Source organism: Condylura cristata, unplaced genomic scaffold, assembly GCF_000260355.1.
Source record: "Condylura cristata isolate star-nosed mole 26May11 unplaced genomic scaffold, ConCri1.0 scaffold00003, whole genome shotgun sequence".
Lineage (NCBI taxonomy): Eukaryota > Metazoa > Chordata > Mammalia > Eulipotyphla > Talpidae > Condylura > Condylura cristata.
Window position 1 is genome coordinate 72,382,861 of NW_004567104.1, and position 27,508 is coordinate 72,410,368.

At 41.3% G+C, this 27,508-nt stretch overlaps 1 protein-coding gene across 3 annotated transcripts in view; it reads right to left on the bottom strand.

The window, feature by feature from the left end:
• Nucleotides 1-1,281: 1,281 nt before the first annotated feature.
• Nucleotides 1,282-27,508, bottom strand: part of SYNJ1 (synaptojanin 1) — a 71,375-nt gene continuing 45,148 nt past the window's right edge. Inside the window, exons 16-31 of one of the 3 annotated variants that reach the window (XM_012732573.1) lie at nucleotides 27,165-27,357; nucleotides 26,751-26,909; nucleotides 24,888-25,044; nucleotides 24,189-24,306; nucleotides 23,871-24,086; nucleotides 20,850-20,928; nucleotides 18,237-18,399; nucleotides 15,195-15,404; nucleotides 14,209-14,349; nucleotides 13,647-13,685; nucleotides 10,407-10,445; nucleotides 10,211-10,281; nucleotides 8,921-9,029; nucleotides 8,453-8,670; nucleotides 6,532-6,552; nucleotides 4,164-4,249 (exon numbers count right to left, since the gene is read on the bottom strand). In XM_012732573.1, the coding sequence (XP_012588027.1) occupies nucleotides 6,535-6,552; nucleotides 8,453-8,670; nucleotides 8,921-9,029; nucleotides 10,211-10,281; nucleotides 10,407-10,445; nucleotides 13,647-13,685; nucleotides 14,209-14,349; nucleotides 15,195-15,404; nucleotides 18,237-18,399; nucleotides 20,850-20,928; nucleotides 23,871-24,086; nucleotides 24,189-24,306; nucleotides 24,888-25,044; nucleotides 26,751-26,909; nucleotides 27,165-27,357 (1,930 nt within the window). In that variant the 3' untranslated portion in view covers nucleotides 4,164-4,249; nucleotides 6,532-6,534. Of the gene's footprint in view, nucleotides 4,250-6,531; nucleotides 6,556-8,452; nucleotides 8,671-8,920; nucleotides 9,030-10,210; nucleotides 10,282-10,406; nucleotides 10,446-13,646; nucleotides 13,686-14,208; nucleotides 14,350-15,194; nucleotides 15,405-18,236; nucleotides 18,400-20,849; nucleotides 20,929-23,870; nucleotides 24,087-24,188; nucleotides 24,307-24,887; nucleotides 25,045-26,750; nucleotides 26,910-27,164; nucleotides 27,358-27,508 lie in introns of all 3 variants that reach the window. The other 2 variants (XM_004675352.2, XM_012732560.1) reach the window with 2 other exon arrangements.

Here is a 27,508-nt window from a genome sequence, read left to right on the forward strand (position 1 = left end):
TGACGAAGTACACTGCTGAGGGGAGCAGCGGGCGGGTCAGGAGAGGTCTGCCGCGCCCTGTGGGTCACCGCCAGGGCGGGGATCGAACTCATGCAGAAGTGGCTTCAGCTTCTTAGCGCAGCTTGTAACTGCTGCGCCACCGGGGAGGGCCAGATCGGCAATGGGTCTGGCGCTTTTGCAGGCGCCTGTGACTCTCAGTAAGATTCAGAATCACTGTTCTCATGGCGTTTTTATTCTAGTGAAAGTGACAAAGAGAAGATTAAAAAAAAATGAACAAATTCAAAACAGGATTCTCAGCTTTTTAGGAATGTCTTAAGGGAGATGCCTCTCACCGGGTTATGTCCTTGGACGAGCCATTGCTGGGTAGGAACTGATTTGACTAGTAGAACCAGTGTGTTTCTGAAATTTTGACTCTATGAATTGAAGCTGCCTTCCTGGGGCTTTGGGGCAGGGAGAAAATTTGTAGCTGCAGACCTGGAAATGCCCAAAGCCAATCTAGGTCCTCCTCTTCATATGAAGAGGGAGAAGGCGAAGCAGCCCAGGTAGAGTGGTGGGGGAGGTGTGTCTTTTTTTCTTATTTATAAGATTTATTTATTTATGCATACAGAACTGGGGTACAGGCTACGGGTGGTGAGACGATTCACCAGAGTAGGGAGCAGAACAGGCTAACTGAGGAAGTATACAGCTTAGGGGAGCAGCGGGCGGGCCAGGGGAGGTCTGTTGAGCCCTGTGGGTCACCCGCCAGGCCCGGGATTGAACTTGCACTGAGACGCCTGCCTAGCTTGCAGTGCTGCGCCACCAGGGCGCGCCAAGAGTGGAGGGTTTTTCTGCGAGGAACAGAAGGAAGAATCTCCAGTCCAGTGGGTGGTACTTATACCCAAATCCGTGGTTAGCTGAGACTTTCTGGATTCTACCACACCTCTCACCCTGGGTGTTTTTAACCAGTCTTTATTCTTTTGCCTGGCTCTTCCTGTGCCTACCTCCCCTTGGTCCTCTCACCATTTCTCCTGCTGTGGGTTAGAAAGTCGTCATCCATAGGTCATGTTTTCAAGCCAACAAGATTTTCAATGAAGCCTCTCTTACAGGCGTTTTGATGAATAACCTCAAAGTATCTTTCTTATTACTTTTAGGGTATTACATGAAGACATGAAATAGAAAAAAAAATTAAGTCTTAAAATGTCTGATTTGAGAGTGTTAACCAATTTCCTCCAAATGTCATTAACTTATATATGTAATGTTTAAGGAAAATGGCTAAGAAAGAGTCCCTTTTGAGCAAAGTAGTTAATATGGTAAAGACAGGTATATTTATTTCATAGGACAGCACACTTCACAGGATATGTACAGATTTTGTTTGTATACCACTGACTTTAATACTGTACTTCTATAAAGTATATAGTTATAAATATTGTATGCCACATAAGCAATAAAATTCTTACATATAAACAGCAATCTACTAGAGAGAACCAAGATTTCACAAAGAGATCCTTAGTGTCTAATTTCTGTTCTGTTTTGAACAGATCTGGTAAAAGTTTTACTAATACACAGAATAATGGCTAGTTCTTTGCAGCCTCTCTTTAGCTCTCAGAACTTTGTGCATGTTCAGCAACTTGCCAAATATAACTTTCCTGATAAAGGCCGAGCTGCTGCATGATATGTAGATTGTAGACAGTAGTTTAAATCCGATAGGAAACACTGCTCACAGATCTGTGAGATTCACTCACTAGTGAAGTTTAGAATGAACGACTTTGCTAATACCATATACACTAGTCACAGATGTTAAAGCCATAGTTTCAACAATTCACATTTTGAAGCTTATCGTAATACTGCAGTTTAAAATATACTACTGCTGAAATGATTAGAACCCTCAAAAAGCACAATATAAAACTCACAAGGGTTATTTCTAACAGCAAATACTGGTTGTTAATAGAGAGAGGATTAATTCTATAAATATAATATTTTGATAACATTTGAGCATTTAGAAAAGTGCTTTTTTCCTACTATATTTGCTTCATGTGTTAAGTGCAATGCAGTTTGCTGTGCTTGTACATTAATGTATCCTTAGCTGCGAACTCCATTTTCTGAAACTCCTTTCCCCCCAATGCACATCTTTAAAGGGTAAATGTAGACATAGGAATTTAGGTGGGCCTTTACAACTTTTTATATAAAAGGAATGTGTCTATAAGTTGCAATGGGGAAGGATGGTTTTAACTTAAACTGACAACAAAACAACTATTGCTCAAGGAGTTTTCTGATTGGGATTACTTAATGATATCAAAATACTACATTCTGTAGAAATCCTGTGTACTTCATAAAATTAACAAAAGCAGGAACAGTTGCATATTGGCAGTGCAGGAGATAAAATCCACAGCTAGTCTGAGGTGTAGCCTCTAAAGAGGAAAGCAGTGTGGCGCTGTGCTACTCAGCCCGGGAGGGTGGGCTCACACCAGTAGACCCCCCCCATTCAAAGCACTCCAGGGTGCTGCTTTCCCAGCCAGAGGCGCCAGAGTGAAAGCAGCGGGAGAGAAGGAAAGTGTGGGCGGGACCAAGGGCGCTATGGACCTGAGGGGATGGAGGGAGGGGGGCACGTTTAGCTTTCGTATTTCCCCCTGAACCCCGCTTGTGTCTTGCTGGCAGACCAGTGCTGCTGCGCAAGGCCTGCAGTGTCTGCCTCCCAGACAGTCACCACAACTGCGGGCTTCCAGCCCACAAAGCCCTGGCGAGAAGAGCACACGAGATGCGGGCGGAGACGGGACGCGTGATGCGTGATGCGTGCGTGATGCGTGCGTGATGCGCGTGTTTGAAGGGGCTGTGTGGCGGTGTCGAGAATTACTCAGTTTTGAGAAGAAAATTAACAAATTGTTCAAATTGCATTTACAGCCATCCTTTTGAAATACTGGAAAAAGAACTTTGTTAGAACTTTTAGGAAAAAAACTGGTCTGAGTTACATCCTAGACTTAAAAGTATGCGTTTTACCAATATGTAAGTCCGTATGTAGACACACTGGTTTTCAAAGCAGTGCCTCTCAAAAATCGGTTTCAGTATTACTTTGATAGCTCTTTGGTAAATATTGATAAATACCAATTGTTAACAAGTAGAAAAGGGCTGGCAGTAGTGACAACTAGTTGTTTGGGCTTTTTTGAGATTCTTTAGAGAAGACAGACAAAGAATTTCTGAACAAGGACTATTTTCTAAAGCAGTTTTGAGCACTTTTTATGGCTACTACTCTCTTGTTTATCCAAACAGACACACCGAGAACTCCAGTTAATCATGAGGATTTTCCCTTATTTCCAATATACACATATTCCAACTCTGTACACATTAAATAGTGGTATTTCACGAGGACTTCAGTGCCCTCACAATGACATATTGCACAAAAGGAATAGCAAATGCCCAGCTTTGGGGCTCTACCCCACCCCAATAGAAAAAAGCTCTTTTCCATCGCACAGTGTCATCTTTCTGTGAAGTCTGGTGTGGACGAGGCCTTGGAGGCTGCGGTTGTGAATGGATCGCCTGGCGGGGAGGTGCCAGGGGGGAGGGGAGGAAGAGGTGGTGGTGGTGCCCTTCTTGCTGGTAATGCACAGAAAGAAAAGTCTGTACCTCTGTTCCAGGCATCATCAAAGGTCACGCTGGAGCCAGAAAATGAACCTGACTGACTACCCAGTAAGTGTGCACAAGCTGACTTCGACTTCCCTTTCACAAAGTCTTCTTCTTCGAAGGTCACCCATCCTTTTGGGTTGCTAGTTTTTACTGCAGACTGGGTTTGTAGTTCCAAACTGTCCTTACAGCCAGCAAGTGAAGATGAAGGCTTGCTTTCGTTATGACCAAAAGGCTTCAGAGAAGAGAAAGGACTGTTAGTGTCATCCCTGCAGAAACACGAAGCTGCGTCTGATTCTTGAGGCTGGGCTCGAAATGGGTTTCCGGGCGTGACAGTCCTGTCTGTGAAGGGATTGGTGCTGGTTGCACCAGCAAGAAATGAGTTTGGAGAACCTCGAGTACTTTCCTGGGATTTACTCCGGGCTGGAATGGGAGGCAGTGCAGACATGCAACTCACAGAACTCAAAGTGTTAATGTTGCTTTGTGTTGCAGAAGGCAAATGGACCATTTCCTCTGGGCTTGAGGTCAGCACAGGGGGCACTGGAACAGGTAACGGAACTTTTGATACAGCAAGCAGATTAAATGGCAGGTCTTCAAATGGGTCAATCTTTAGTGGTGATTTCAACTGGCCAGTGGAGATTCCATTTGTTTTCACCTGGCAAAGAAAGAGAGTGCTGAAAATTCAAAAAAGTGATTTACTCTTTCTATGCCTTCCTATCTTCCTCAGTTTGTGGGGGCTAGGGGGGTGAGGTCAAGCATACAAATTTAGAAATAAAAATCAGTTTTTTATAGCTTGTTAACTTCGGTAGTTAAAGTAAAAGAGTTAAAATCTTATTCTTTGTACATACTCTACACTAAATTAATCCCTCACTGCAATTTAAAAGCTCTTCCTCTGAATAGAGCTTATTTTATTCATGCAAGGACTGATGTGATAAAATAGAGAATTGTACAGAATTAGCTAATGAGTTTTGTTCATGCCCAATTCTAATAAATGTTAGCGTGCACTTATGTAAAATCTACATAAACTTCCAACACCCATCTGTGATGTGGTTTCATCATTCATTTCAATCTACTTTCATTTCAAGTTAATGTCACTATAGAAGTTGAACTTTATGAATGGGAATTTGTTAGTTTATTTCTATTCATAATCTGGACAATGCATCTCTTCCTTTCCTGGTTAGAGCAAAGACTTTTCAGAGCATTCTTTGCCTTTTAATGTAAGTTCTCTGTAGAATAAACTGAATAATGTGAAACTGACCCTACTCATCTCATTAAAATATTCAAAAACAGATATGCTTATGAATAACCAAATATAATGACTATTTAAAAGCAGGGGAAAGACCCCATTTTCTAGTTGGTATTTATTTGGTTTCTACTTTAATTCTAAAGCCAAAAAGCTGTGTCCAGAGTGGTGAGTACTGGCAGTTTTCTCTGGCAGCTGGCTGTGAGGAGCTCCAGGTGGGCACTGGAGAGCCTGAGTACAGTGCCCATGCTGCAGCTGGGACGCTCATACGGGAACAGCCTGGGAAAAGCAAGTGAGCTCGTCAGGCACCTCATTGTAATTTGTAAACCTTGACATAATCACTAAACCTGGGTAGATACCCTGGATGTTTATGCCAAATTTAAAGATAAGAAAACCAACCTTTGGGTTGGCAAGGGCAGAAGAGGGAGAATTTTAGCTAAAGATCTGCAATGCAACCAAGTGGAACAAACTGAATTCAGACAGTTGTTAGAATAATGAAATTTTCATAAAATATGCTGAAAAACAGCTGCAGCCCCCAAAATGTAAGTGCACCCTATAAAACAATAATGTGGTGCTGAAGAATACAAAAGCTAAGTGAAACCTTTAGTGGTGTGAATGACTTAAAGAGAGTAATTTTCAAGTATCTGATTGTTTCAGTCACGTGAACACATTTTATAATCGAACAAACAAGTATATTTTTCTTCACTAAACAGTACGATGATACATTTGTACAAAATTAAAGAATAAATATGGTAGATTCTAAACTGCCTTCAGACACATATATGGAAATCTACTTGACTAAATTTATTACAGGCAATATAAAATTAGCTACATTATCATTATCTCTGGATTATAATTAGTATAGCAAGATGAGGGATGTAGCTGGTTGGGTGGGGGGGACCCGATTCTGTTATGAGGGGAGGGACTAAACACACACAGATGAAAGGACAGCACAGCTTAGGTCCTTACCAAGTAAGGGCTATCTACACTTAAATATCTTTGCCTTCATATATTAAAAGCTTTTTTCAAACTAAATTAATGGTCATTTGATAGAAGCAGATCATTTTGTCCAATCAGACTTGAGATTATGGAAGTCACCCCATCCATTCATTATACAGAAATAATTTACAACTGAAACAGGATTTGTGGTAACTTGACATTATAAATGGTGGCATTTTGACAGAGAAGGGTGTTGGAAGGATCTTTAAGTAAGCATGTTACTGACTTTCACCTTTTTAAATGATCAATTCTTCTTTGTCAGTAGAATGCGAGCTACTAATATTATTTGAAAAAATGTTGCCCAAAAGAAAGCTAAGGGGAAAAAAAACAAACCTGAATTTTGATGTAACCATGCGATTGTCAAAACCAAGAACCAACTTGGCATTGACAAAAAGATTTTCATATTCCTAAAACTTACCTTCTTGATGTTACACCTTTTTTAGTTTTGTTAATTTTCATTAAAAAAGCAAAAAAAAAAAAGGTAAAAGCATTAACAAGAACAGCTAAAATGATTCCTAAAAATTCAAAATACTAAGAAAAAGAAAAGATAGGTTTATGATATGATAGGATTTATTAATGTGGACAGGTGATTTTAATAATGGGTGAAAATTTAGATGTATGAAAGGAAAGATTCATACATCTAATGTGCTATGACAGATGAAAAGCACATATAAGATTGAGAAATAATCCAATACCTGTTACCCTGATGGTTGCTCCTGCTTTGAGAAAGGGAACACAGACATCAAAGGAAAGAGTTAGGAGGACAATCTCAGACCACCCGGCAGCCCTGACAATTCCGTCTCCCAAACGCTTCTCGTTCAGTGTGATACAAGGAATCGAAGATACAGCAATACATCAGGTCCCTGCACCAGCCCCAGACAAAATTACCGAAGTGGAGGCTAGACTCGTTTGCCCGAGGCTGATTAACCAGTTCAAAGCTTTGTTATTCCGAAGATAGTACACCTAAAAAGTGTTTGGAGCTCTAAAATGGGTGAAATGCGGGCTGTGTCTTCCTCCCACCGCCCCAACTTAGTATGCAGGAGCCCTCCCCTCACCCTGGTGGCAGGGAGGGATAGGTCCTCTGGGACCCACTGGGTCAGAGAGGCCATGAAGGTGAGGCCCCTGTGATGGAATTATTTTTAATTGCAGTATTCTCAAGAAACAGTTCTGAGCAAATCTTTTCCAATATCTAATAAGTTATTTCATAAATAATAGATTATTTTAAAAATACCAAAACTAATTTAGACAATTTAGAAACAGCATTCTAAAAATACTAAGTTTTATAGTTTCCTGCCTACGAAACAGGAAACTCTGCAGTGTAAGATAATCCTTTCTTGATGAGCTCAGGGCTGCACAAGGGGTTCCGGCACTGGACAGGAGTGTGGGAATGGGGTACACTGAGGCATGTGTCTGTCTGTGCGTGGGGTAATGTGGCAAACAGATCCGGGAAGGAGGTTTTCTGCGTGCTGCCCCTACACTGCCAGCTGTCCCAACATTTTACTGAAATGTATGTAACAGGACTGACTAAAACATTATCCCAACAGAAATGTAACAATCTACCTTGCGTGATTACCTCTGTATTACAAACAATGAATCTGCATTCCATTGTGAGACCACTGTGGCATAACCAAAGCCCAGAGATGCCATGGTCCCCACTCACTAAGGCAAGGTGCTGCTTTGTGTGATACACTAATGAGGGGCCATATTTTCATGGTTTACCTTGGTGGATAAACCAACTGCTGCAAGCTCAACCCATCCAAAGTGACCTAATAACAAGCAAACCTGGAAAACACCAGTGCCAGTACTGCAGCAAAGAACTACTGTCTGCATCAAGAACAAGAGGGGCCTCCCTGGTGGCCTAGGGTTTAAGCTCCAGTGCTCTCACCAGTAAGGCCTGAGTTCCATCGCTGGCTGGCCAGGGAGCTGACCCACATATGGTGCAGCAGACCTCTCCTGTCTCCCCGGCTGCTCCCTCAGCAGTGGATTTCAGTCAATTTGCCTGTCCTGCTCCCCACTGTATCTCTGGTAAATCCTCACCCCCCAGAACCTCTAGCTCACACCCCAACTTTCCTACATTAAAAAAAGGGAGAGAGAGAGAGAAACAAAAGGATTTTCTCTGCTCATGGGAAAATAACCCAGAGTTCAGGCCATGATCTGACTGGCCCCCTCTCCAGAAAGTGGAAATCAAAACTAACTTACTAGCTATGAACAATAGCAAAATTACCCATACTTGTTCATTCTAATTTATCAACTCTCCAAAGTAAATTTTGCATGAAAGCTGTAAGAAAATCACAAACACTTTAAAGGTTAACAAGATAAAACAGCTTGGGCGTCACTTAGAAATTCCTTGAAAACCCTATTTAGGATCATTCTCTGATCTAGATAACAAGATAAATTAAAAAAAAAACCCTCAAACAATCAAACTGCATTTGCTACTTGACGAGTGGAGACATCGATGACACCATTTGCTGGAGTCACATCTCAAGATGCTAGTATTACCAAAGCAAGAGCAATAGAAGATGGCATCTCAACCTTATAAAAGTTAATTATTAAAATATGTTCAAAGACTACACCCAAAGCCTCAAAGCCGATCTTCTGTTGACTTGGGGGACTTACTTGCGGCTGCGATGAAGGTTCTGAAGGCAAGTTGTGGGAGGACCTGCTGCGAGGCGGGGGCTGGGGAGGGGCTTCCAGGTTCGGCTGGGGTGCAGATGGAGGCAGAGGTGCTGCTGTGGGGACCAGGGGTTCCTGCATCTTCTGAACAGGTGAGGGCAGAGAAGGCTGCACGGGAAGGGCAGCCTGAGGCTTCAGTGGTTCAGGAAGAAAAGCCGAACCTAAAAGACAATCGTTTTCAGATATAGGTTTTTTTCTAAAAAAAAAAAAAATTTTTTTCCTTCCATTTGTGAAATGCTGGCGATTCAAGGCTGTTGTTTTGTTCTTTTTTTCCCCCCTCACTCCCTGTAGTTAAAAGAAGGAAGGTGATTCCTATTTGATTAAGCTGTGGAAGGTGAGACAAAAGCTAGGAGGAAAGGAAAAAGTGAAAGGTGGTACCGCAGAGCAGAAGATGTCTCTAACAGTGTCTACCTTTCGGTGCTTCTGACGGTTTGCTTTGGCTTTCAGGAGTCAGTCTTACAGCGGAGGCCCGAGCCTGGCTCTGTGGGGCGCTGATCACACCAGCGCGGGGCGGAATGGTCTACAATGGGAAATGGAACAGTTGAGATATTCACTTACTTCAACAGATAAGATTTTGTGAAACATTGCTGGAGCTTGTCAGCTCATCTCCTCCCTGTTAAGAGTGCCCCTCTCGTCCTCCTAACTATATTCTATTTACAGTCATATGGTCACAAGTTCTCAAACCTTCCTTTTCATTTCTGACTATTCTGTGTCCGGCTCTATGTTAATTAAGCACTGGATAGGCATTTCCATTTCATCTTCAAAATAACCCTCAGAGGTACTGCTTTATTCATGTCTTTTTAAAATTAAGCTGAGACAAGGGAGACACCTTCGCAAGGCCACACAGCTAGAAGCAAGTACAGGATCTAAACTCAGGCCTGAGCAGCTGCACGACTGAGTGTCACCAGTGCAGGGCTTCTCTGGGAAGCTGGGACAGCACTGGAGGGCGGAGGGACAGAGGAAGCTGTATGCTGACCAGCTAAGAGCCTAAGAGAAACCACACCTTGAGTTGTTTCCTTTTTTTAAACACAGAAGTAAAAGCCCTTGAATGACTAACTCAATGAACTAAGAATGAAATATACTAGAAGACTCAGTGAACGGTGTATTTCTGCTAAATTACTGATAATCTGGTTTCTATTTTCTTTTTTTTATTACTTGTTATATCTCAGAACTTTTTTATTTGTGTAAAGAACACAGTAACTATGTGACTAATGATGAGAACATAAATGATAAACACCCAAGGGTCAGGAAAAGTTCCTAATAACACCTTCTGTCCAACTTGAACCCCTGTGGGACATTTTCAGTATCCTGAGTCTATGGCGCCTTCTCCCCAAATCTGTTTTAAACCCTTCTTACTGAAGGATGACTTCATATCCTCTTTAATTACTTAGGTGTTGCCCAAATATATCACTTCTTCAAATACTTAAGATTTTAAGATATTTATTTTAGGACCATAACTACTTAAGCCACACCACTTTTATTCAATAAATGAAGCATATTTAGCTGTTCTTGGAGAGTTATGTTAAAATAATGTCAGAGGTGAAAGATACCTTGGAGATCACCAAGCACAAATCCCTCATTTTAAGCTGAGGAAAACTGAAGCCTTGATAAGTCACGTGATTTCTCCAAGCTAACACACCTGACTAGTAGCAAACTGGGGCCTAGAACCTGGACTCGTGGCTCAGGCTAGGTGTTGCCTACCGGTCTGGCCGCACTGTATCCAGCAGGTCCTGGGCCTGTAAGTCCTGCTTGGGGTGAAGGTTGGCTGCGTCCTGCACAAAGACACCACACCGTAGATTTAGGATATTTTAAAAAGAAAGAAACCACATACTTACATTCCAACTATCTATTCATGGTCCACTTTTAAGATAAAGTAGTTAAATACAAGTGTTTTTACCTATATTATCTTTCCGTGTCGTTCCAGGACTTTTGGGGGCTTTGAGGCAGGAAAAGAAAAAAATTAGTCTGAAGAACACAATAAAGTGATACTGCATAACATGGCTCAGCTATTCTGTTGCATTACCAGCAGAGATGGGGCATGAGATGGGAACAAAACAACTTTGTTTTGGATAATGATGGAGAGTATTATCAGTTCTGACTAAAATACCCCCAAAGGAAGAAAAATCAGAATACTCTCTGGGGACATTTAGGGAGCGTGATACCTCCGGCCCCCAGTTAACTTTAAGGTGACTATCTCCACAGAGCTCTCCGGTGAACCTTCAAAACACCCAGTCAGGTGTGTGGCCACAGGTGCTGCTGCCGCTCCTCAGGCCGCAGCAGACAAGTTGCCGTTTCCAAGTCACACCAGAGGCACCTGGTATTTTAGGCCACATGCTGTGGATACGTGTCATTGTGGATAACGTCAGCTTATAAGCTCTTTGGGATTTCTACAACAAAAAATGATTAGAAGATCGGCACATCGTTCATCTGCCCATGAGAGGGAGTGGACCAAGCCCATTCGAAAGGCAGCAGAGGATACAGAAATGAATTACTTGTGGAGGATAAAGGAGGGGAGGGCACATAAGGCAGCCCTGCAGCCTCGTCCATGTGCAAACAGGCGGTGTGGCCACAGGACACAATCGGCCCTTCCAAGTTAGGGTCATGGTGGATGCTCGCTTAACCAGATTTTGGTCACTTTTATACATAAAAATACTGTTGTCAGAAATTATCCACAGGAATGTTATATTCTTGGATCTCAATAGGATTTCATTCTATTCATTCATCTTTACAACCTAAGAGTTAGTACTGTACATTTCTAAACACTTGACCTATTCTGAAAAGAATTTTGAAGGCATTCTTCATAAAATAACATTGTACAGTGAGTTTCTACCCTAAGTATATATAAAAACAGTGCACAGCTACATAAGCACCTCAGAGAAATTAAATAGTATTAGAAATTATATACAATACAGGATGAAAGGGAAAAATACAAGGCTACAAAGTATATACAAGGAAAGGAGAGGAAGTTTACAGTCTGACTGAGAAGATTTAGATGCTTTAAACATTGGGGCTGGGGGGGTGGGGCTGACATTCTGGAAATAAAATGAGAGAGACACTTTCATGATGCAGAAGTCTTGTTACCTTCCGCCTCTTGCCTAGCTCCCCCGGGACTGGGAGGGCTGCAACACCTTTTCAGAGAAAGAACAGAAGCTGTCCAGTGTTGAGGGCCCATGACACAGAACGAGAGGCGGATGTACACCGCAGTTTCTGCGATGACTGCTGTAAGGTTCTTTCACTGCTTTAAATTTCTTCAAAGATTTCAACACAAATCACAATGACTTCAGATGCCTAGTTCAAAGTGAGTTTCCCTTTTCTTTAAACAGAAAAGTAGATGGGGTGACAATTTGCTTTTTATATCTGAGATTCTAGTGGATGGGAATTTAAAATATATTTAATGAGAGTCTTTGTTTTGTGATCTTCTAATTCCCTACATCTAGTTTAAATCACGAATACATGCTCCAATTTGACAGTTGAAAGGAAAAATAAAATCACAATTTCAATTTCATTTTAAGTTCCTATGGGACTATATTAGTGTCCTGGAAGTTAGTTTTTGATGAATTATTAAAAAAAAATAAAACACCCAAACTCCAAAAGTACTATAATGATTCTCTCTAAGCTACTACCTTAAAGTGTTGGTTTCTAGGGTAAGAAAAATATGCTGCAAGTACTATCAACACAAGAATGAGGAAAAGCAGCAATAATTAAAAATTAAATCAGGTTTGTTTAGTAAACTATCGCATTGCTAACATAACTTTTCTGAAATTCAAAAATTTGTCTTTTACAGCTTATTTTCCTAGTTAAAGGAAGAGATAAAGTGATTTTATCATATAAATACAAGTAAAAGGGGTTTGAAATGGGAAAAATTAATATCTGTAAATCAATGGGAACATCATCTAGCAGTATTTTGCTGAAGCTGTAATGTTCAAAGATTAGCTATCTCTATTGTACAAAGCCATTGAAATCTGCATCCAGATCATTTCAATTTGTAGTAAAACGTCAAGTGGTCAGCAATTTCACGGGACAGCTAGAGGAGACACAGACCAAGTCACGCATGAACAGCACACCATAATGCTACTAAGCCAGGCCTGCAAAAACTCAGCTGTGGAGCTACAGTAGCCATCTCACACTTTTTGAGAACTGGATAAACTTGTCAGATATTGATCTATTTATTTTCTTGATCTATTTACTCAATATTTACAAATCGAGTTTTGTGAGTTTTCTGAATATACTACCTTTTTTTTTCTTTTAAAGATTTATTTATTCATACAGAACTCGGGTACAGGCCAGAGGTGCGGGGGCGGTGAGAGGCTTCACCAGAGACAGAGTGGGGAGCAGATCAATGCAGTACACTGCTGAGGGGAGCAGCAGAAGAGGTGGGTCAGAAGAGGTCTGCGAGCCCTGTGGGTCACCTCCGGGGGCGGGGGGATCGCACTCGTATTGAAGCAGCGGCAACTAGCTTGCAGTGCTGCATCCTAACCCGTTGTGCCATCCGGGAGGGCCCCCAGTACCCCTTTTTAAAAAAGTAATCCATTTGCTAAAAAAAAAAAAAAAGCCCTTATTGGGGGGAAAAATAATTCTTACATTAATAAATGAGATGAAATTGATGATTTTATGATAAAGCCATGCAAAATGAAAGCTGTAGTTCAGATAATTATTATAACTTTAAGTTGCATTTACAGGAAATTTTGCCAACCCACAAGCTACCAGAAAAGGAATGTACTAGAGTTCTAATACAGTCTAGTACAATTAAATACTTGGGAAATGTTGTATATTCAGCAACGCTGAATACCTTCTGAAATCAGCATCATTTCTGGGAATTAACTCTTTGTAACCAAACTGACTATTAAGAAAAAGTGCAGTGATGAATAATTCAACTATGCCCATCTGGGAGACAGAAGGCCTTGTCAGTTCTGTTCACCTACAAAACAGATTAAAAAAAAAAAAAAAAAAAAAAACTGATTTTTAATCTCTTTTAGCAAAATAAAATTGAAATTTGGTACTATTACTATCATGGTGTACAAATGCCAGTCTTTCAAACTGGTATCAACTGAAACCAAAATATCTTTCAGTTACAGGGATCAAACTCCAAAACATCAATGAATCAACACTAACATATCACAAAAATATAAACAGTTACCTCCAAACTCTTTTCTAGCAGGTGCAGGACTCCTAGCCCCTTATCGTTCATGGGAAAATATGCAGCAGGAAGGAAATGACATTAAACAGGAATTGAAACGTCGAAGATTTAATAGAGCTCAGGATGTCAAATGTCATACACATGAGTACCTTGGTACTACTTTTAGAAATCCACGCCTTAAAGCAAATGTTTCTAATGATTTAACAAAACTGTACTTATTTAAAAAGACATCTGGACGATTAAAGAAAATAAGTACCTGTTCTTCGGTAGTAGTTACACATTTTACAGAAATCAGTACAGCTACAGCCAATTAGTAAAATCAAAGCCAGCACTTCTAAGAAGGCAGCTGAGAGAACGTTCCAGAACCTAGCCGGGAAAGTCTCTTTCTGCCTGCCTGTCGCTCCTACTCTGTTCTTTAGAAAAAAGCAGAGGAAGCAGCAGCAACAACAGGAATATGATAAAACCTAGGTGCCAAGGGTTTGGAAACATGCAAATCATTTCTGAATCTAATGACGAAGATTTTTAATGTGGCAGAGACGGACCGGACCGCAGGGCCGGTTACCTGAAGGCGGAGGTGGTCTCTGCGGGGGGGCAGGCCGTGCAGGTGGAGCAACTGGCCGAGGCGGAGGGGGGCGCTTGGGCTCCAAGACCTGGGAGGGGTCTTTCTGCTGCTGTGCTGCCGGCGCGCCATCAACCGGAGAACCTGAGAAAGTTCAGGCAAGAAGATCAGCTTCCTGCGGGCAGCGTAAACACACAGGCAAGGCACTTCTACGAAAAATCCTTTTTGCTCATTCTCTGAATCTGAATGAGTGTGACAGCACACGGTTCTGGCGTCAGCGGCACAAGCAGTTCCACACTCAATTACCTGTGGAGCGGGAGATGATGCATGAGAGCTCATGTGGACTGCGCTGGGGCTGGACACTCATCTACAGAGTGGCCCTAGCAACTAGAGGGCATGAAGTACAGAGAGAAGAAAAGGGTGTCCTTTCTCTATCCCCTCGCTTATCTGAGTTATTTAATGAAGCCCACCCTGTAAAGGCAGTATGGAGAATAGAGATGTTTGTGAGATGGAAGATATTTGCTGAAGATTTTGGACAGTATGGAATGGCGATTGAATCACTTGGTAACAACTTCCAGAGACAAACCAAGACTAACTTTCAGTTAAAAAAATTGTTTTGCCTCTTTTGCTTGATATTAGAATCAGGTAATGTGCAATTATGTATCATTATGTAACAGATTACATATAGCTGAGGCCAAACAGTTATAGGTGTTACAATAATGACAGAAAATCACTAAGTGTCAGACATGGACAAACCTGACCACAGAGAAGGAGTATGAAAGTGTCCCCAGTAGTGACAGTAACGGCAGGCCACTCTCCCACCTCAGGCACACACCCTCTTTTGTAAGCACAGCAAACATGGCACACTTCAGCGCATGCATGTGAAAGTCAAACAAAAATGGCCCTCTAGAGGCACCAGAGATTTGTCCATCTAAAATGAAATGCCATCGGCCGCAGAAGTCACACCAAACTTCCAGTAAGATACACACCTTGCGAAGCTGGGGGCCCAGGGGCTCTTGACGGAGCTCGGCTTGGCCTCACGGGAAGGGAAGGCAGAGGACCCTCTGATATTGTAGGTGACTGGCAGGGACTGGTCCGGGGTGAGGAGCTCGGGGAAGTGCCAAGGCCAGAACTTGAAGATGGCTGGAGATGCTGAGGAAGAATTTCCTCGACTTCAGCACTATAGTCATCCACGTCTCCTAAGGAAACACAAGGTCACCAAAGACACTATCAGTTTAAGTTTCTGAGATTTTTTTCATTAACCTAGTTTTTCCTCATTTGGGGCTGAAATATACAAAGCATACAGGCACATATGAAACCTTTTCATGTGTAAAACTAGAATTAGTACAAATGCGCTGATAAAAAATAATATTATAGTGCTTGCTTTGGCAACACATACACTAAAACAGATCAAATTCCAATTCCAGAACAGTAATCATCCCACTGGAACAAAAGGGCTGTGTCACCAGAATTTAATTCGTGCCCTCTCTTCCCCTGCTGCCATAACCTCCAACCTCCATCCTTCCGGTCACTCGAGCCCAATCATCAGGGAATAAGCAGAGGGCAAGATGTAAGTCCTACTTTCTTTTCAGGTGACATCTACGTCCGTGTGGACAGCCCATCACCAAGTGCCTCGGTCTCTTGATACTGACACTCTCCTCCTCTCCAAACATTCCCCCTCAGAATAGCATGGCCTCCGAAATAATGAGCTCAATCCCCGTCTTCTGACGGCCCCTCCCAGCCTTTAGTTGTCTCCCTCTGTTACTCTCTCTCCTTTGACTTCACCAGGACCCAGACCTCTGGACTCTCTACTTTTAGTCTTGATCAAGTTACTCCTCTGGGCCTGTCCTCAGCCTCTAGGGGTCTCACCTCAGTCCCCCAGCACACTGATGCTCTGTCACCTCTGCACCAAGGCTGCTGCTCCTCTCTGTAACTGCACCTGGGCTGCTGAGTGTTGCTGCCAGAGAGACTGGACCGTTACTGGTGACTGCAGTCAGGGAAAGTCTGTGGTCTACAGCCTCCCCTGAGATCCTAAAGCTGGCACAATTCCACTACTTCCTGGGTGGTGCCCCTCTCCGCACCACCCAGCCCTTCTCAGGAGCTATGTCTTGAACCTTCCCAATTCTCCTAAAATCACGGGTCACCCTACTTCTACAGACACCTTCAACTCTTAAACTTCACCCAGAGAAAAAGTAGGATGGGAACCTCCTCTTCATCGCTGGCGCTGGGCTGGAGTCCGGTCACATGGCAAGACATAAACACACACTGTGAGACCAACGAAGCTCTGCCCCCACACCGCTCTCTCAGTGGCCTGCCCTGCCCAGTGTCATCACTTTCTCCCCTCTGCCAACCCTTGCTATCAGCGCTAAGCATTCTCAAGTCTCGCCCACGTCAAAACCAAATCCCCCGCGTCCCCAGGCTCCCTAGAGTGGCTGCTCTCTTCTCTCTTTGCCCTCCGTCTTAGTGAAGCATCTTCAGAGAGCAGCCTGTAGCGGCTCTCCATTTCACCTTCTAAACACACCCCAATATACCACCATCTGGCTTCCTCACGCCACAGAAATGACTCTCATAAATGTCACTAACAGCTCTCATAAATGTCCTCTGTTACTAAATCCTGAAGACAAGTTGCGGCCCTCATTTCTCTCTGAGAAAAACAGTGGTGATTCCTTCTGTGCTGCCTTCTTTCCTGGATTTCTCTGGCTCTTTGCCATTTCTAGTTCCTTCTTCTCGTTTTCTTTTTAGAACGGACCACTTCTGTTTCTTACGTGTCAGGCCTGCATTTCTCCTTATTGGAGTCCAGGACCAGCTTTCCCCCACCTCCGCATAGTCCCTCTGGTCAAGTTCATGAGACTAGCGGGTTTAGCTGCCACCACAGCTGCCAGTGAACCAGGCTCCTCCCGGCACAGACCCACATACCCACAGCCTAACCTACACCTGAGAGACTCCAAAAGTTCAATATGCTCAAAACCAAATTCACCCTCCAGCCCACACCTGCTCCTTTTCCTGCATGTCTTTTTGTCCGTTACTTCCTCGAGGGCATACCTTCTTAATCAACTCAGACCCTTCCAGCCTCCTCATCCTACACTTTCCTTCCTTCTTCCTGGTTTACTCCTCTCCACCTCTTTAACCAAATTCTTACTTAGCCTTCAATTCCTCAACTTAAATTTCCATTTCTTTGGGATAGTTTTTCAACTTCCAAGTGTAGGTGAGGTAGCCGTCTAATGCCCACAGCTCTGTTTTTACTGCACCTACATTACTAAGCTGTACCGCCTGCTCACTGTGAGAAACGTCCACTGAGCTCTGAGCCCTGAGAGGGCAAGAGTGACACCGGCAATCCCCTGGCATTACCAGATTCTACATTGATGTGTGGACTCAGTACGCAAGTAAAAGAGGAATGTAGAAACTGGAGATAATCCTGTAAGATGTTCAACTATGAAATGTGTTATCCACATGTGTACAAGGGCCACAGTATGATGCACTATAATGACATAATATATAGTGGAAAATATTCTAGACTAGCACAGTCTATATTAGGAAGAAAGTGCATTTCCTAACCATGTTAAAGGAAATTATTACGCACACATAATGTGCTCTAGTTACATGTGAAGTGGTCACACTGATATGGTGGGTAAGCTGCTAATGTATGTCTTTCTAGCCACTTTGAGCATATTTTTTTTAATGGTTTGAAACACATCATTTCAATAAGTAAATGTTTTTGAAACACCCTCACTGACCTTACTTTAATTGCAATGAATGAAGCAAACCACATACTCAAAATGCCAATTTGTGTTTTTAGCACACAATGATATGAACTAACATTAGTGAAGATCTTAACCTTTGCGTAGGAGAATGGGAAATGCATTTAAAGTCTAGGTACAAGCAAAATGAGCAGAGAACAGAGCAAGGCAAAGTATTATCATTGCTGATATATGAGTTACAAGAAGAGAGGGAAAGATAAACTTGGAAACTAAGACTTAATACTGGAAGGATGCTTTCTAGAATGACTGAAACAAATGTGCTCGATGACCGACCTTCCATGTCAAAGTCTGCTGCGACCTCCGCATCTTCCCCAAGGAGGGTGGAGCTTGTGGATGACGGCAGTGGAGCACTGATTTTCTCTAAGCTCATTTCTTCCTCCAGATTTTTGATCCAGTCTGGACTTTTTAAAGTAATAGTTATGGTTCGACCCAGTAACTAGTAGAGTAGAAGAGACACAGAATTGAAAATCACTGGTATGAGAATTAACCCATTTCAAAATGAACTGCCTTAGTAACACTGGGCAACAATACTGGCTTACTTTAACTTAAGTCAACATAACTGTTTTACATATACAGTATTTTTAACAACTTTAAACATTCCAGTTTTCCCTTTAAACACCTTAGACAGTAAGTCTAAGGTCTTCAGCACCGCCCCCACCCCTGCAGAATATACACAGATTCAAGTTTCCCTTTCTGTAGTCAGCATTGACCCTGATCAGATAAAAATTCATTGACATTTCTGACACATAATTTTATACTTGTTTTGATTCTGATCAACAAATTAAATAATTATTCCTACAAAAAACAACTACAGAAGAGACAGGTGAAATCTTTAAAATCTTGTTCCTTTGGACTTTCCGAGCTTAGTATAATGATACTGAAAATTTCAACTGTCGAAGTAGTTTCAGCAGTTCAAATGCCAGAAGAGTACTGTAGAGTAGTTAGGGTCATTTAAAGACTTTAACAAAGGTCAAACATTCTGAAAACAGAACAATTAGTATCTGTGAAACTGGTACTCTCTTTCCTACAAATTTAAGCGGCTTTTAGGCCAAAGTATGACCTAGAACAATCCATACACTATAGCCAAGCAATACTGTTCTGTCAATGCTGTTAAAAGACCATCACAAAGACTTGTCGATGCACAGGACTCCTTGGCCAAAATGCTATAGGCTGCATTAGAAAGCTGCTCGCATTTAAAGTCCACATAACAAAACTGCTTCCTAAAATGGAAGCTTTCTCCCTCACAGATTCAACTTCCTTGACTAGTTTCCCAGTGATACACAACATGTGGGCCTTTCTGGTCTTTCCAAATGCACTGTGCAGCTATGACCAACAAGTGATGCCACCTTGTACCTTTGTGGGTATAGATCTTCCTTGGCTCAAAGAGCTACTAACGCTAGAACTCTGTGAAGGCACAGGAAGGATGGAGAGCTGCAGGCCTGAGTGACGTGGCTGCGCTTAATAGAGATTAATGTTGATACTGAGCCTTGCAGTTAGAGTCCCAAGAAATAATAATACTTTACTTGCTTATCTGACTAGATCAATTCAATTTCAAAACTTGGCAATGAGCTTTATAGGTTTCTACTTTTTAAAGTCAACAACACTCCTTGTGTATTCATCAAAGAACTCCAATCACCACAGGCTAATTTGAGACATACTTCCTCAGGAATGACCACTTGGTGACATCAGAGCCACATGAAGAGAAAGAAATGACAACAAATTCTCAAGAAGATCACACTGTAGGGAGATCCCGCTCAAGCTGTATACTGTTTTCAGATTTCCCTTTGATATGAAGAACTTCTTTTTGATCTATATACACTTTAGAAGATTTTGTGTTGAACAATGGTACTAACAAGAGCCAACAGCCAAGAGTCTTAGAAATATTTTCAAAAGGACAAATTATACATCATTATAAACTTGTCACAAACAGGTGCTTTACAGGATTTTGACAATGTTTTAAGGGCGGGATTGGTGGGTCCTCCCAAGGGACTGTAAACAGGTGACTGGACTGACTTATCAGACTACACTTGAGGGTGAAGAATGAGGCTGAAAAGAAGGGGGGAATACCAAAATAGTGCTTTTGTGCATTTCTGAATTTACTTCTGCATCAGTGTGTAACTGTTACTTTCAGGAAAAACAAATTTATTTATTTAAGGACACTGATATGATGTGACAGAAGCAGCAGTTCAGGGAAATTCTCTCACGGAGTTGCCCAAGGATTTCAGTCATTCTGTCAGTGGTCACATACTTAGGCTTTGTCTAAAAACATTCAGGGAAAAAAAGGCACTTATAAAAAAAAAAGACTTATATAAAAAAACGTTTTATATAAGTAAAACTATGCTAAGATATTGATCAGATTTCCCCCACCAATGACACAAATCATAGCTCAGGAATATTTCCACTAATTAAAAAATTTCTCAAATGACCAGTGGAAAGGATTTGTTGTCACAGGGGAATTATTTTCCCTATGCTTGAAAAAGGCCATGATCCAAGCTACTAAACAAATGCCTAGAAATAATGAACACCTTCTCCCCTTATTTTCTTGTAAAAAGACATTTTCTTCACTTGATACAAATCTTTTCTAATATATAGATGAGCCAGAAAACACCCATTAAAGTTTTTATTATAATAAAATGTCACAAAAATCAAAGTAAGTGGCAAATATGTCTTCTTCTTGACCTACATGAATGGTTAATCTCCATGGAGACAGCAAAATAACTATAAACTGCTCAGGAAGTCAGAAGGCTAGTCTAAATAATAAATGTAATATTAGGTCTTCTATCCTCCTGAACTGGAAATACATTTAGGTAATCTTGCTGAGTATCAACAAAAATAAAATCTTCAGACAGTTTCGGAATGGTTTAGCACAGATGAATGCTGTCTTACCTCTTTACCATTCAGGCTGAGGACGCTCAAGGCAGAGCTCCCCTCCAAAAATGTAACCCACATTTTATCTTCTACAAATCTTCAAGAAAGAGAGAGACAAACAGTAAAAAAACCAGAGTTAATACCTTAAACATAACTAATCCAATGGCCAGTTTATTAACCAGCGCCTAGAGAGGCCAGGAAGTAAAAAAACAAACCATGAAAACAAGAAGGGGAGCGGCGGAGTTGGCAGGGAGCTGGAGGGGCGCTCCTCTAAGTGTTGAAATTCAAATTTCTTTCAAATAAGCACTAAATTAACGCAACAGTCTGGCAGAAGAAACAGGCCTACGGACCTCCATTTGTGAACTCTTCGAATCCATCCTTCATTTCTTTGACAAAGAAAAAAGAACCAGAGGCCAAGCTCAAAGCAACCCTAAAGGAGCGGTCATAGGATTAAAACTCAAGTCTCCTGACTCCAGAGTCCAGGACAGCACAATTTCATGTCTCCACGCCTTCCCTGAAGCTAATTTCTTTTAACCAAAAAAGAACACAGGGGTTATGCTGATGTATGTGTGTGTGCCTGTGTGTGCCTGTGTGTGCCTGTACATCTCTATCCATCAGTCTCCCCGTGAGTGCTGTACTTGCGCATGTATACACGTCACAAGGCCCTAGGGACCTGGGGTTTTGGTACTTGCCTTTATTAATGGACAACCGTTCACTCTCTGGAGATTTCAATGGTCTCTGCTCTGATTCTAAATTTATAATTCTGAAGTAAGAAACCCCCAAAAGGGCAAGTTAAAAAGGATAGTAACACAAGTTTTGAAGGTCACTGATATGCAATGATGAACAAATTACAATATAATGTTATCAGTATTATTTACAAAAATATTTCATGAGCTGAACTACTCCCAAATGTATAAATGAAGCATCAAACTCCTTGAAGATCTGCAAAGGTGACAGGGGAAACCCAGACACACATGCGTACACGCCACAGTGGCCCAGCCCCCGACTCTAGGAGTGGCTCTGAGGCGCGATGGCCAGACAGCAGAGCCAAGTGTTTGGTCCTATCTTTAATCAGCAATGCAACCTTATACGTTTCTAGCTTTAGTAAGAGGTGCTGGTTCTAACTGCACTGATTCATGAGACACTTTTAAAAGGTGTATATTCTTCCAGGTTTCACTCACTAGAGTAAAAGGTTCTTCAATTTTCCTCCCAATATTAGTTCAGTGATGTAAAAATCTGTCCAATCTACATTTCCAGGGCTCCTCTTATTCAAATATAAAGAGGTTTACAGACTTCCACCATTCACTCTTTAATGGTTGTCACGTTCTAGACCAAATAACATCAGCTTCGCCTTACTGGTGAGCAACATCTCCTTGTTCACTTCCATCATCTGCTTGTTACAATACATATCTGAAGGTATACCAACCAGAATATTCCAGCTGTGGAGACAGCCAACATTTTAAATGTTAGAGTAATGCCTCGTTTTGTTTACCAATACTTTTTCTAATGATGAGAAATGTTTTGGGGAAACTCCAAAGTAACACCAGTTTCTCTATAAGCTCAGCTTTTATTAAAAAGTAAAGCTCCTTGGCCCACCCTGGTATGCAGTGGGTTAAAGCACAGAACTGAGAAGCTAAAGCCACTTCCGCATGAGTTCGATTCCCGCCTGCCCCGGAGGTGACCATGGCGTGGCAGATCTCTCCTGACCCGCCTGCTGCTCCCCTCAGCAGTGTACTTCGTCAATCTGCCTGTTCTGTTCCCCACTCTGTCTCTGGTAAAGCCTCTCACCACCCCTGAGCCTCTCGCCAGTACCCCAGTTCTGTATGCACACACACAAAAAAGAATCTTAAAAAGTAAAGCTCCTTTTCCTCTAGTTTTATATACACTTTGGATTCTCTCTGGCCCAGTGCAATCAATAGTTTACATTTACTCATAAGGACACTTATCTGCTACTTTGCCACCCACTCACAGAGTCCACATGGGGCTCCTGGTGGTTTGGCAATTCTTGAGTTTGTCATCTCTAAGTTCGGGTATTTCATTATCTACTTCCTTAGAAATATTTTGTTTTCTTTTAAAGCTTTGGGACAGAGATTTGTCAAAATACCTGAGGGAAGTCTAAGTACATTTTCCCTCTTTGTTCACCTACTCTCTGAATGGACTCTGGGCTGTGTGAGCGCCTCTCACTGTGCAGAGTCCATACCATCTTCGGTCTGGCCTGTTAGGTTCAGGGCCTAGAGAAGCCACTGAACGTATGCTGATCTTCCAACTAGATTAAAGGAATCAAACCTTTGATGTTTTCCTTTGCTCTTTCACAGTACCTTGTATACAGGTATGTCTATCAAACACCTATGAAACACCTAAGTAAGCAGATGAACTGCTCTGAAAGGGTCGTAACAGTACCTCTTCCCTGTGAAGTTCACACACACCCATGTCATTCGAGCTCTCAAAGATGCTGTGCACTTGGAAGAGAACATTTTTTTTTAAAGAGGAATCTGGGTCTTTAGGAGGCAGATGGTTAGGTCAGTGACAGAAACCAAACTGGAATGGATGACTCCTGACTCACTGGCAGAGCTGCTTCCACATTAATTACAAATTAAATGTAGTTAAAATTACTCAAGACAGCAAATTTCTTAAACTGGAGACGGGGGTCACTACATTCTCTGCATTCCGCAGTTTCTCTTCTCACGTGGTTGTCCTAAGGGGTAACAACCAGAATGTGCAGGAAGCCATGGGTGCCTGTCTCCCATCGTTCCTTAAAAAACTGTATTCCTCTATCTTAAAATAAAAGTAACAATCACAGCTTCATTTTGCCATAAAGCTTAGTGACATATTATGTGATGTAGGAAACTTGTAAGAGCGATCCTCAGTGTGTACGTATTTTGTCATCAAATACATTTGATTTTTAAACTTTTAGTAGAAAATTCGGTTTCAAAACCTGTGCATTCTTGGAATAACATTTCTATAGTATGGTTTCCTTATAGTTTCTCATATACATTTCAAACACTACAATGACTTCTAATATTGAAATATTTTACTTACCTTATGAGTATTACTTCACCAAAAGTTGTAAACTGCTGCAGAAGTTCATCAATCAAAGCATCATCAAAAAAATTATGTTCTGGTGAAGAACATTTGATTGAGACTAACACGGTACCGTCTGGTGGCCCCTGAATAGCAATTACTTCTTTATAAATTTTTTGCCTCTCTTCAGCTTCAACTTCAAATATATCTATATCAATCAGGGCAATGACAGGCCTTAAGGCATAAAAGAATACAGAGGTGGTGTTAGAAATGTCTAAAAAGGATGCATTCAGAGTAAATGTGAAGTATCACTAGAGTAACCGAGACACGGGAAACCTGTGGTCTGATGTCTTGAGCTCAGCTCTTCCGTAGTGCAGCAAAGTGCCAGGCGTCCACGTGTAGAGAATTTTGCTTCCATCTTGAAAACTAGCATTTAGGAGATCTAAATCTTCAGCTGCAGTCAGAACACAAGAGAAGCCACATGAGACCGACAGTCTGTGTGAGCAAGGAGCTATCTCCTTCATCATGAGTCTGAGGCTGGCATGCCAGGTCTACCTGCTAATAGGCCAGAATTCTAGACACCTTTAATTATAAAAGGTTGTTTTCTGTAAAGTTATCACTTTATGCTTTACATAGTAAAGAATAGGCTTCAGCTCTGAGATAACTTAAAGGTCTATGACCAACAGAATTTCATAAATAATTTAATAGAGAAGTATTCATTCAAAATAACTGCAAGCCACTTTTGTTCAAGCTAAAAAATTTTTTTTAAGGTTTCAAATTTTCAACCGAAAATGTCATAAAAAATATTTCCTGGCTTTTCTTTGTGTTTTACATTACTGAAAGAATATGAACTGAAAAACTAAATTGGTTTAAGAAGGTTTGAGAAAATTTTAAAAAACCTTTCCTATTTAAATTTTATTCTATTTTTGTAAATTAAATTCTAGATGAATCATATTGAACAGAATAGCCCTCTTCTTATTTCCTTAAAAACTACTTCACCCTAACTCATTTAAATAAGGAAGTACATTCTCCAACCTGATCTATCAAAAGGCCACTTCCTCCTCCTCCACAACACACGGTCTGTCCAGGCAGGGGTGCGGCACTTCTCACTAGTGTCATAGTCGTCAGAAAATAAATCATACTTGTATGTCGGTGCAAAGGTTACTTTTCCCTCTAAAAATCCTCTAAAAATCTAAAACAAACATACACAAAGTAAATTATTAAAAAATGCAAACAGAAAGTTGTTTCCATTCAGGAAGCCATTCTTTACATGTCTACCATGTGCTAGACTCACAGAAATTTGTGTGCTTCTGATGGGTTTTGTTAGCTGGAGGGAACTAAGGTGAAGAAAAAACTAAGACATGGTCTTTCTCATTCCATCTGCTTGACCTTCAATTAAATAAAGTATAAAAATGCAAATAAGGGAATTCCATTAGCCCTTTGAGCTAGAGCTCTGTGTGGGATTTTGGAAGTCATTGAGCCTAAAGTCTTTTTTTTTTTTTTTAAAGATTTTTATTTATTTATGCATACAGAACTGGAGTATAGGCCAGATGTGCAGGGGCGATGAGAGGATTCACCAGAGACAGAGTGGGGAGCAGAACAAGCCAACTGACAAAGTACACTGCTGAGGGAATAGCAGGTAGGCCAGGAGAGGTCTGCTGCACCATGTGCATCACCTCCCTGGCGGGGAATGGAACTCATGCTGAAGTGGCTTTACCTTCTTAGTGCTGTGCTTTAACCCGCTGTGCCACCAGGGGAGGGGTTTGAGCCTAAACTCTTATCTCAAATGAGGAACTGAAGAAGTCTGATGGTGCTCAAAGTGTTAGAATTTAAGACTGATGACCACAAAGGCACAGTATCAACTGGTCTTAATTGCCTCCCAATTTTTTATATTAATTCTCCTAAAACACTGTAATTATACGTTTTAAGAAATAAGTTTCCAAAAGCATATAATAGGAGAAGCACAAAAGATAAAGTAGATTACCACAGGATCTTTAAAGCCAAAAAAAAGTGGCCTTGAAGTCTAAGATTTTAAATTTGCTATTAGTGCAGTAAAGTGCATTTTACTCTTTCACTTGAAAGTCATCTACAATATAAGCCTCAATCCATGCCTAGGTACCTTCCTGAGGCTCACCACACAATAGCCCAAAGGGAAATCAACTCCTGTGCTCATTGTTGCACCACAGCCACACACAGAAACTCCTTATGTGCTCCAAGAGCTGAGTGACCAGGAAGACTGTGTAAGCACAAAGCACAACACTACTCAGCTCTGCAAAGATGAACTCCTGCCATCTGTGACAACATGGCTGGAAATGGAGGAGATCACACTGAGGTAATAAGTTAGAAGGAGAAAGACAAGTACAGAATGTGTCGCTTACATGTGGATATAGAGAAGTCAAACAAAGGCTCAGATAAAGCTGAATAACACTAGAAATTTGACAGTAGAACTGAAGCTACCAGAGAGGGGAGAGAAAGAGAGAAGTGGTGAGAACTAAGTAGGAGGGAGCACAATGTACTATGGTGACGGACTAGGGGTGCTCTGGTGATGGGTTTGGGGAGATCACCTGAAGGGGGAAATCCTATACCTCTAAAACACTAACACTGTTATAAACTAATGTTAACTCAATATAAGAAAAAAAAAAAAAGCTTCAGAAAACAAAGTGTCTTACAGAGTTTTTTCCTTCTAGGAATTATGAGGGTTTTTTCCTTTCCCCTTCAAAGGAAAGGCAATTCTATATGTATTAAACTACAAATATTTATTACTTATATATTAAATATATTTACATTATAAAACGACTCCAAGAGATTAAACAAAAAGGGAGTATTATGATGAAGGAAAGCGTGTTTCTTTCCATTGCAAGTGTCTTCTGAAGTAAATATAGATCTATCTATATATACCTGCCCAGTATTTTTCTGATTGATAAGCTGATCTCCTGCTATAAGAGAATCCCAATTTTGCTGTCTTATGAGTTCTTTAACTTCTTCATTAGGGAGATCGATTCGATAGTTGAAATCACCACACCAAAATACATAGTCATGGGAAAACAGCATCCTTCCCTGGAAGCAAGGAGATGAAATTTTAAATTCAGAACAACCAAAATATTTTAGACAGAATATTGTACAACTATTTTGCTGCTTCAGACTGACCTGCTTCCTGGCCCTGCCCAGTTTATAAACTCATGAAATATTTATCTAGGCAAAAACTGTTGGAGTTTTTAGGAACCATGTTCAATTTACAACACCCTGACCTAGAATTTTAGGGAAATTTAAGCCTCAGAACTTCTCCTTCAAGAACAAGCAGCAAGTGCTTACCATAGGAAAACTCAACTTCCGTGCTATTTCTACGAAATCTTCATTTCTCTCTTTGACCTGTGATTGCCCTGCAGCAAAGTGGCTGCAGACGAAGCAAAGGCTTGTGGTGTGGAACAGCATCCGGATGGCAACTGCTCCCTTGTTTCCAGTTGCCCCTCCCATCCCAGTCTTCACTGTATCAACTGCAACATCCCTTTAAAACAAAAAATTCCAATCAAAGACCTGAAAGTCTAGTAGTCCTAGTAGGAAATCGGGGATGAGCTACTGGTAAACTTGATGTGAGGTACACAGACACTGATTTACGAAGATGTGCACCTGGAATCTATACAACGTCATAAACCAAT